Here is an 11,102-nt window from a genome sequence, read left to right on the forward strand (position 1 = left end):
GGGAAATTCACTAAGAATTCTGAATTGTAGCCATTTGACTCACATGGAAACCATTAGAGTTGTGTTCCTGTTGAACCAGGGGAAGCCCTAGGTAATCACATTACAGATGATTCAGAGGAGCTGGCTCTGAACTGAAGCAATTTCTAAATGGCAGAGATGCCAAAGACAACCCTATCATCAAATGCCACAGGTTGAGCTTTAGATTAATGAAATACAGAATAAACAGGAAAAATTATGTTTCCACTTTAAGATGGTATTTAGGCTCACCCTAATTAATTCATTTTTAGTAATTTCCATTAACTATTGCTATTAAACCATTCAGCTTATTAAGAAGCACAGAACATCACAGATCTAAATGACTGCCGAAACAGCTGCAAGCAGGTCATTAGGTACCTACAATCAAGCTTTTCTCCCACAGGAAGAAGGCATCAGTAACTACCCTCCCATTAATCTAGGGCTCTCTTCCTCTCTCAAAACAGTAGCAAATTACTCACGCACTAGAATTCACTGAGAGCTTACCCTCCCAAGACAGCATCTCCTCTATCTGCATCGAGAGACTGCTACACAAAGAAGCCAAACATAGCTTTTTTCAGAAATGCTGGTTTTGTTAAAGATTAGCAAAACTCTATGGCATCTTTATGCTATTACTAAAGAAAACAGTGTCTTGAATCAAAAAACACATGACGATTATTGTGACATCCTTACCACTATGTCCTTAATACTAGGCAGGTCATCACTTAGGGAAAGTGACAATGTCCCTGTGAACATATTTTTGGTCTTATCTGATCATTTGCCTTAACCACCCTGTGACTGCTTTATGCTACACCCTGCAATTATTTTCTGGTATTCTCTACCTGCATTTCTATTCCCAAATTTCATAATATAGTCAATAATTACTTCATGTCATTAAACAAATGCTCATAAATAGAGCACCCAGCCACAATTAATGACCCATGGGATACTTTTTGCTATCCCAAATAAACATGGATGGTTTGAAATTTTAATAACTGTGAAAACAATTACATGCAGCTCACAAAATAACCATTTTTTTAAAATAAGACCTAGGTAGTTATGCTTCAAAATTCAGAGCTAATGAAAGCTTCTAAAGACCACCTTTCCATTAGTCAGAAAATTCATGAACATTAACAGGGCTTCATAACCACAAAGGCGAGTCAAAACAAACTCCTTAAACAACACTAAATCAAGCTGAGTGGATAAAAAAGAGAAATGAAGAACAACAAAAGTCTAGTACTTCATTTAAAAAAAGGCTTTTAATATAAATCTGAATACAAAAAATAACCAAAACACCCTACAGTCCTCACAAATCCTCAAGGTTTTCTCTTATCAGTTCCCTGACAGTTTGGCAAGCGCTTGTTTTCTCTGTTGTGCAGTCATATACTCACAGGCTTCCAAAATATTTACTATAATTAAAGTCTGTTGAACTGTTTTTGCTTTTACCCATATTCTTCCATTCATTCCCAGCACCAGCTCAAATGGGTACAATTGTGACAACTCTTGAATTATTTCACATTTGGGAGCCAAGAGCCTGTGAACAAGATAAAAAACAAAGTCAGATGAAGGAGTGATCACACTTACAGAGACCACATTATTATTGACCTTTAACTCCAGCAGTACTGCTATTATGGGAACTAGTTAAGAAACACTGAAAGATGATAAAGTTGCATATACATCCAACTAGCAATACAGTATCAGATTTTCAAGGCTCCTGGCATATAAAATGGATGCATCTAAATAAATAAAGCCATTATAAGTTTAGTTTTTTTCTCATTAGATTCAGAAGCAATCCCTGACAAGTTTAAAGCGAATTGATACTCTTACAACAATTCTGTGAGCTAATAAATTCTAAAAGTACACTGTTTGACCAAATGACATTTTTGATGTGCTATTTATTTGACACCCCAGAGGTGTCTTTCAAAACAGGACTTCTATTTCAGGAAACAGTATTAACAGCAATAAAGAGCCTACTTTATTTTTATTAGATGACAGCATACTAAATACTGTAATATGTCTAAGATTAAATCAAGATTGGATAAGTATTCACAAAAACTAAAAGCATATCAGGATTTAGCAGTTTACTTGTATGCTGTTATTTTTTTTACTCGCATACAGACAAAATTTGGAAAACAGAATGGCTGCAAGAAGTTTTTGTATCAGTTTGCGCTGACTTCTAATAGGACATCTAAATCAGACAATGCCAGGTATGAAAAAGCTGCTCTGCAGTGCCAGATTGCTTATCCAAAGAATGACAAAAACAAAAAAGTCCACCCAAAAAGCAACAAAGTTTGACTATTGTTTATCCATGTAATCTGGTATTCTTTGACAGTCATAAAAAAAATAATGTATTTAGATCAGCATAAGCAACTCCAAAGTTCACAATACATTTAAAAGCTTATGAAACAGTTCCTAGATTTATGTGTCAGTTCTAAACTAAAATAATACATTTTTAAAATCTGTATCTCTGTTTCAATGTTATTTGTTTTTCTTTGGAAGTCAGAAAATAATGTGTAGTGATGTGCAAAGATCCCTTTAATCAGCTGTCAGCCAAACATACACCCTCGACTACCCCATGAAACAGAAAAAGGACAATAAGCATTGCCAAGTTTTAAACTCCAAGGTAATATGTACATACCTGAAACACTATCCTGAATGTTTGACTTCCCCAAGTCGCTACTTTTATTTTCCATTTTAAACAGGTGATGTAACACCGTACAAAAGAGCTTCTAAGTCTCTTAAGAGAAAAAATAAACTTTCCTTCTAGATCAATCCATACTCTATTCAGTAAATCTAGTTTCAATGCACTGCAATAATCACACAGTCTGATTTACCCAACTGCCCACACTGCTCAGAAGAACCAGTTGTGGTAATCTTACACATGAGAGTGACTAATTACATTTTTTAGTACTTACTTTCTTATTAGACCTAAGGAAACTTTAAAGAGGAAGCCATCTTGTCCAATTATTCCCATGCCACTTGATTTTCCACTGCTGTCTATACACACCATCTCTGGTTCCATGTCTTTGTTTGCTACAACGAACTGACCATAAATAAGATCTCCCACCTATACAAAACAGTGTCAAAGAACAAAAGTATAGGATTTTGTCTCTTACAATCATTTAGCAGGACAACAATAAAAAATATCACATCGACCTACTTTGTTTTCCTTACAGTTCCTTTTACATTCTGGTAATGGCATTTCATCCGAGTGCAGAAACTACGGCATGCATGTGCAACACAACCTTTCACAACAGCGCTGCTAAAAGAACCCACACAACTAACGTTTTCTACCAGCATCACATGTTTTAAAACCTTAACATCGGAGCGCCCTTTCGGATGCAACTTATGAACTGCATCTGCTCCTGAGCAAACGAAAACATGGGTGAAGCACCCAGCCAGCTGAGAGAGAGCAAACCACGCTAGTTACAGCTCTCCTAAGAAACCCCAGAAAGGCCGCGGCCTAATGGTGCAAAACCCTCCGAGGAGAACCAAGGCGAAACCATTACAACCAGACCTGCCCACCTCGTCTAATTTCCCCTAAGAAAAGCTACTGAAACGCAACAGAAGCGCCACCAAACGACGCAGCTAAAGCGTTACCGCCAGCTAACCAGGGCACCCACCTGCACGTTTGGCCTGTTCCTCTTCGTGGCGCCTTCGAAGGCCAGGTAGGACAGGGACGCGGGCTCGCTGCCGCCCACGTCCAGCCTGAACACGTCCCCCGCTTTGGCCGTCACGATCCCTATGACGTGGTCGCCCTTCACCGGCACGTACTGCAGCGGGGGAGGGGACAGAGGGTCAGGGGAGCGAGACGGGGCTAACACACACACACACACACACACGGACACCCGGGTCCCGCCGCGCCCCTACCCGCTTCTGCTGCGAGTCCACCCAGTAGGCGCCGCCGCCCGCGGGCCGGTGCCGCAGCAGCCCGCACTTGGTCACCAGCAGCCCGGCCCCGCTGCGCCGCAGCCCCGGCCCGCACAGCAGCCGCCCCTGCGGCGCGGTGCCCGCGCTCAGCCGCAGCCGCTCGCCCTCCGCGTCCTCGTCGTAGTGCGCGGGGAGCAGCAGCAGATCCCCGGGCAGCACCACCTGCCCCACGAGGGCCTCGGCCGCCGCGCCGCGCTCCGCCGCCATGGCCGCGCCGGCGCACGGCCCCTCGGGCTGGGGCGGGCGGCTGCGCCCTGCGCCGAGCGTTCGCGGGGCGCCAGCGACACCCCCCGGCCGGAACGGGCCTGCCCGCGGCCGGCCGAGCCCCGAGCTGCTGCAGCCGGCCCCTCGCCGCTCACGGCACCTCCGCCGGCTGCCTTCCTCCCGGGAAGCGGCCCACCTTCCATTTCTGCCGGGGAGCGGCCACGATAATGTTAGTGCACTTATGCGTCGGAATTAATGAACACACGGAGTTAATTCTTCCAGCTGCAGTTACAAGGTTTTTGAATACCCAATTAGAAGTTGTCAGCAAAACAAACAGCTGGTAAATTTGAGGTGAACACTAGCCGATGAGTTTGGCAGGGAGCAGAAAAGATCACATCAGTTTTGAAGGGAAACGGCTCACAGAGAGATGGCATTAAAATAGTTGGAAAGGATCACGATGGGTCATCTGGTCCATCCTCCCTGCTTTAAGCAGGGTCATCCTAGAGCACATTGCACAGAACGGCATCCAGACAGTTTTCAGCATCTCTAGATAGAGTCCACAACCTCTCTGTTCCAGTGTGTGGTCACCTGCACAAATTAAAATTCTCCCTCCTGTTTAAGTGGAACTTCCTATGCATCAGTTTCTGCCTGTTCCTTGGTGTCCTAGTGGTTGGCACCATAGAGCAGAGCTTGTCACCTCACCTTTAGATATTTATCCATATTAACAAGGTCCTCTATCAATCATCTCTTCTCAAGGCTGAACAGGCTCAGCTCTCTCAGCCTTTCCTTGTAAGAGATGCCCACATCCCTTAATGATCGTCATAGCCCCCTGCTGGACCTGCTCCAGGATCTCCATGTCTCTCTGTCCCTGGGGAGCCCAGCACTGGACACAGCACTCCAGGCAGAGCGTCAGCAGAGGGGCAGATTCACCTCCCTTGACCTGCTAGCAATGCTCTTCTATTGCACCGCGGGATACCACTGGCCTTCTTGGCCACAAGGACATTGCTGCAAGAGCTCGCTGTCCATCAGATCCTCCAGGTCCTTCTCCACAGAGCTGCTCTCCAGCAGATCACCCCCAGCTTCTCCCAGTGCTCGGGGTTATTCCTCCCCAGGTGCAGGACCCTGCATTTGCCATTGCTAAATATCAGTTTCTTCTCTGCCCATCCCTCCAGCATGTCGAGGTCTCTCTCAAGGGCCACAAAACCCTCTGAGGCCTTTCCTCCCGGTTTTGTGCCATCGGTGACCTTTCCGAGCAGGCCCTTCACCCTTCCACCCGCTCCTGCGGCCGGCGCTGGGGCCGCTGCGCTGGCGGCGCTGTTGCGGAGCAACCCCGCGCGTTCGGGGCCGGGCCGGGCCGGGCCGTAGGAGCGGGGCGGGCCTGGGGCTGCCGCCCCGGGGCTCTGGGAGCTGCTGCCAGGGAGGAACCGGAGCGGGGCTGCTCGCCGAGGGAAGGCGAGCAGCTACAGCAGAGCCCCGTGACACTACCGGCTGCGCGGGCCTGCCGCGGAGTGTGGACCAGGCGGGGCAACAGGCCAGGCCCTCCCAGGATTCCCAACGCCCACCGCAGGGATAAGGAGCGGGCCCGCCCCGCCTGGAGCGTAGGGGAAACGGCGAGGCCCAGCCGGTGCTTAAATAGAGCCCGGACAAGAGGGCGTGGGTGGCGGCTCGGGGTTAAGAGGGTGGGCCCCATTAAGGTCACCTGGAGCCGCCGTGAGCGCGGAGGATGGGGCTGTAGTCGCTCGTGTGCTAAGTGCCCCGGGTCTCTGCCCCGGCACGTGTTCGGCCCCCTTGGCAGCACAGCAAGGCTCCTGTTTGCTTAAATGGGGCTGGTGGGGTACGTACACAGAGATCCGTGCCTCTCGTAACTGTAGAGCGAGTGCTTCTGGCTCTCAGCTTGCATTCGTGTCTTAAAGACAGCTTTGACAGTTCAAACTAAAATTACCCCTTTATTGTCCCCAGAGTTACTTGCCTGCTCTTTGAGTATCTGTATAGAAGTTTTCAATGTCCTATTGTGGTTTGCAGGGTTGGATTTGTTTGGGTTTTTTGTTTGTTTGTTTTTTTGTTATCATGCAGACCTAGAATTAGCAGTGTGTTCCCAAGTAGTTTATTGATTATACATGTCCAAACAGTAAGGTGGGACTTAAGCATTCTTTTTTTTTCTTCAGTGATTGTTGTAACTGACCTGTCACTGGAGCTTTTAAGAACTAAACTACTGCTAAATAACTTTCTTGTATAAATTGCAGGCTTAATAAAAAGTAATGACATAGTCAGTGTTTGGCACCTGAAGCAAGACCTTATAAAGCTCCTAACTTAATTCTAACATTGATGCCTAATATCTGCCTGTTTATTGTCAATAGATTTGGATGGAGTCTCAGTACCTGAAGCAATGCCTGGGAAGTTGCTTGAAGAAAGGACTGGCAGAGGTTGTAGAGCATCGGCCAGCAGATCCAATAGAGTATCTTGCACACTGGATTTATAATTACAGAAGAAACTTAGATGAAGGAAATAAGGTAGATCTAACTTAGGCAAAAAAAAAAATTGCTACAATATAGTTGTATAGTTGATGTTATTTAATATAACTTCAGTTTTTATGTTTAATTGATTCTGTGTTACATTTGAAATAGAGAATGCTGGAGAGAGCTGAGCTGGAGCAGGAACGGGAGGCAGCCCTAGCCGAACTTGAAAAGTTAAAAATCCAGGAAGAAGAGCAGCGGAAACTTGAAGAACAACATCAGGTTATTAATACTTAATAATAGATAACTCTAAGCAGCATATGGTGCTGTGGCATCTTGGAGCTCTTTGTATATTTCCAATAGCTGTATAATGATTTTGATGAAGGTGGCATAAAGCAAGTGTTTTAATCTCACTTTTCTGAATAACTGAAATTATTAGTCAGTGCATGGGTAGGAAAAGTTACATGCTATGCAGGAAAATGTTATTAAAAATGATGGCTGTTAAGTTAAAAGGCAGCCAATTTAGGAGCTATGTGAGGAGTAATTGAAAATACTGTTTGGGCTTACAGAATGAGAAGTAAATACAATTTCTGCATTTCTAGCCATTCTTTGTAAAGGAGTCATATGAACTCAGTGTTGCCATGGTGATGGTGGTGTGACCTGACTGGTTTTTTTTCGTATGGATGGTTTTCATAATGTTAAAATCAAAAGCTTAATTTTAAATTTATGCTGATCACATTAAGCCCAGCCCTAGTGTAAGATGCATTCATTTTATTTCATTTGCAGTTTTAAAATTTGGCTTTTAGTAATTTGCAAACCAAAAGTAATGTGCTTAGAGGTTTCATGAGGGATATAAAATAATAAATGAAAATAAAGAGACTGTGTCTAGAGATAATTCACTGAGAATTGAATAAATTATTTCACCTAAGCTATGGGAAAGATGTTGAACAATACTCACATTAGATACATTTTTTTTTAACCTAACTCAGTTTTGGCTGTAGTCAAATACTGAGGTAAGTTTTGCTTTTATGTACCAAAAAGGAATGGAAAATTATGACCATACTTGTAACTACTCACAGAATGCAGGAGCGAACTCTCTAAGGTTGTTGAGTGTAAATGCTTGGATTATGCAGTTTCTGAAGTTTTGATGTAATAGGACTTGTGTTCACAATTAATAAACACTTCCTGTTAGATATTTCCAGCTGTAAATAGTAAAGGTTGCTGATGGACGTGTTTAATGCTAATGACATTGCTTGCCAAATTCTTCTGTCGATTTCATTCTATATTGATTCATCCATCTGGGCTAGGTGCTACACAAAATATCAAAGAGCTAAATCCAAAGGACAGGAGATAACTAATACAGACTGATAAAGAGCTCGTGTAATGAGATGATATCTGAAGTGTGTACACTAACTTCAGTTAACTGTTTTATCTTCCTCTTGGTAGCAAAGCCTCTTTGTCTATAAGAGTCTCAAACCTTTGAAAATGTTAAACCAGATGATACTGAAAGTACTTTGTTATTAGCATAACATAGCAGTTATGGTTTATGTTTACTTTTTTTATTATTTCAATATTAAATACATTGTAAACGATGTGGTGAAAAAGATAGATGTGGGGCTTGTTTCCTTTCTAATTTGTCCTTTCTTAAACTAATTGCAGGCTCAGTTGGAGAAAGAACTTGCAGAGTTGGAAGCACAGAAAAAAGAAGCTGAAATGCATTTGCAGCAGGAAGATCAAGAGGTTTAAGCCAATGCTTAGTTGGTGGTTTGAAAATACCATTTATCAGCCATTTTTTCCAGATGCAAGCATATATTACAAAACACAAAGCAGAAGCCCATGTGTGTTGAACTAACACATAAATAAAGAAACAGGAGTGTAGATAGGGGAGAATGTCTAACACGTGGCTTCTGCAGTCTGAGTTTTATACTTGAATTTGGTCAGAACAGAACATCAATTTACTGCAAAAATCCAGCATAAGGTCAGCTTACCTGATGCTCCCACATTTCTTGATGGTATTTATTAGAAAGTTTTTTAGAATAGGCATGTCTAATTTAAGTACCAAGGCAGTAATATTTTACAGGGGGTTAGCACAAAATCCATTTACTGTACCTGAAAAAAGAGCTGTGGTTTGGAATTGTAATGCATCTGGATTCTGATGTCTTAGTGGTGTATGGGAATTTGTACTAGGAGAAGAGTGTGTATACGCTTACCCGTGTTTATGGTCTTTTAATGCTGCTTCAGTAAAAACATCCATGGATAATTGGCATGCTTATCTCCCTAAAGCTTTTAAAACTCTACAGAGCATTTTAGAAACCGGAGTTGTTAGAAAACTCTATTAAAATACTGGCAAAACATAACTGTAGGAGGATAAGCATATGAAAGCGACAAAAAAAAAAAGAATATGTAAAAATTTTAAATTGCTGTTAATTAAAAAAACAAAAAACCAGGGGTAAGCATACCAACACCATGTTCCCATAGTACTAAATTTGTATAGCACTTATCTAAAGTGTTCTCTTCACATTAATACATGTCATTTTAACACACCTGAAATGTGATTTCATGACATGGAACATTTTAACTGAAAACTGGTTTTCATTACCACAGGAAAATAAAAAGACAGTAGCTGAAGTTACAGATAGACCTGGAACACCTACTTCACCCAAAGCTGAGGAGCCAGATGAGAGTGAACCTGTAAGTGTGTAGAAAGAGATTATAAATGATTGATTCTTACAGATCAAAAGGTTAAAACTGTTTAAGGGGTGGTATTTTGGCCACAACCTCCAAACTGCCCATAGCTGCTTTCTGGTAGGAGTTAAGTCATTCTAGAAGACCCTGTGGTGTTAGCTGACTAAATCCTCAAGATTTAAAACACCATTTTGTATTCAGATATGTTACAGACTAAAGCATGACTATACTTTAAGAGGAAGCAGCCTTTCTCTGCTGTGTGAACAGTTACATACGAAATCATTTCTGGTATCAGCAGTGTAATTCTTGCTCAGAATTTATTTTGTTATATTAATATGCTTTATACTGTAGGTTATTTTAATAGCAGCCTGTTTTACAAGTGTTCTCTCAATATATTTATGAAAATACTTATGACTGTTCTTAGGGTCAGCTTTTCACAGGTGTTTTTTCCACTGAGGTAAATCAGGTGTGTATGCAAGATCTCATATAGCCCCAATTTTTATAATTTTCTGGTAATTACATATTTTAAAATATTCTCGAGGCTTTGGGCATATTTTATGGGTTCTTTAAGAAGAAAATTGCGAAACTAGAAGTGAAAATGAGTTTTAAGTACCTGCTGCTTCCTACATCTGCCAAGTTTTCATGCCTGAAGGTGTTAGATTATGTTGGCCTTTGGGGATGTTATTTCAGGTTTTACAGTGCCATGTTTGCTACAAATTAAGATCATATTGATAAAATAAGACATATACGCTTGTACTATTGATTCTGCCCTCAAAATCACAATGCATCATCTAAATTTGCTGGATTTTATAGTAGAAGCCTGGTGATGGCATTCATTGTATTCACTGTATTGAATGGAATACATGGTTATACTGAAAGGTACCAACTTGTCTGTCATGGGCATTTTTTTTCTATTTTCCTTTTTATGAAGTTCAGTGAGTGCTGGTAAGTGGTAGAATATTTTTGTTGTTGTTTTCCAGAGTCAAACAGATCTCCTAACAGTAGCAGAAGAAGAAGAAAGTTAGAACTGACCTGAGAGCAGTAAATATATTTTCTACTCATTACTTGCTATCCTGAAGTGTAGTATCTTGATTTATGTATTTTATAAATATAAGTGATTTACATAACTGTTTCTTCAGTGTCTGTTTTCAAGGTGTTTGTATAAGGTCTGTTATTTTTCACACTGCTTCTTCCTTTTTATTCTTAAAGCATTGTAGCTAGCATGGCTGACTTGCTGGAAGAAAACTGCAGCTGAAGTGAAAGCAGCAAATACATTTTCTACTTATTGCATATTGAAGTAATGGTAATAAATAAAAATATAACTAAAGTGTCAATATGATTTGAGGATAGATGCTGCGATATGATGATTTGAATCAATATTAAAAGAATAAAATATTACTGAAAATTATTTTCCAAGAATTTGAATGGTTTCTGACAGAAAAAGGGAATGCTCTGCAGATTAAAAGATGGAGGGAGTATTCTGGACATCAAACTTGGTGCAAAAATCCAATCAGATTTCCCAAATATATTTGAAAGAGGTGAATTTAACTCTGACTCAGTATATACTAGAAGATCTTGTCTCCTAGAAGTCATGAGGTGATCTTTGTAACATGTGTTTGCTGTAGGCTTTAATATTACATAAATATATTTGTTATTATAACCTTTTTTGGGTATTGTGTGGTACTAGGTAAGCTGCATATTAATCTTGATTAGTCAAGTTTTTAAGACTTTTCTGCATTTTTCTTGAATTTGTAAATCAAGAAATTAAATGTGTTCTCTACTAAATACCATTATTGTTTCCAAAACTTCACTTCTAAA

The 11,102-nt window shown here is 41.3% G+C and overlaps 2 protein-coding genes across 2 annotated transcripts; one reads left to right on the forward strand and one right to left on the reverse strand.

Moving 5' to 3' along the window:
- Nucleotides 1-1,256: 1,256 nt before the first annotated feature.
- EXOSC3 (exosome component 3) lies at nucleotides 1,257-4,186 on the reverse strand. The gene is made up of 4 exons (XM_068197307.1): nucleotides 3,883-4,186; nucleotides 3,636-3,785; nucleotides 2,928-3,079; nucleotides 1,257-1,546 (listed from the first exon to the last, which is right to left on the reverse strand). The coding sequence occupies exons 1-4, from the start codon at nucleotides 4,147-4,149 to the stop codon at nucleotides 1,345-1,347; spliced, it is 771 nt and encodes a 256-aa protein (XP_068053408.1). The 5' UTR covers nucleotides 4,150-4,186; the 3' UTR covers nucleotides 1,257-1,344.
- Nucleotides 4,187-6,325: 2,139 nt separating this feature from the next.
- Nucleotides 6,326-10,692, forward strand: DYDC1 (DPY30 domain containing 1). The gene is made up of 5 exons (XM_068197313.1): nucleotides 6,326-6,656; nucleotides 6,771-6,875; nucleotides 8,256-8,339; nucleotides 9,204-9,290; nucleotides 10,265-10,692. The coding sequence occupies exons 1-5, from the start codon at nucleotides 6,510-6,512 to the stop codon at nucleotides 10,307-10,309; spliced, it is 468 nt and encodes a 155-aa protein (XP_068053414.1). The 5' UTR covers nucleotides 6,326-6,509; the 3' UTR covers nucleotides 10,310-10,692.
- Nucleotides 10,693-11,102: the final 410 nt, after the last annotated feature.

The sequence above is a fragment of the Anomalospiza imberbis genome, chromosome 8 (genome assembly GCF_031753505.1).
Source record: "Anomalospiza imberbis isolate Cuckoo-Finch-1a 21T00152 chromosome 8, ASM3175350v1, whole genome shotgun sequence".
Classification (NCBI taxonomy): domain Eukaryota; kingdom Metazoa; phylum Chordata; class Aves; order Passeriformes; family Viduidae; genus Anomalospiza; species Anomalospiza imberbis.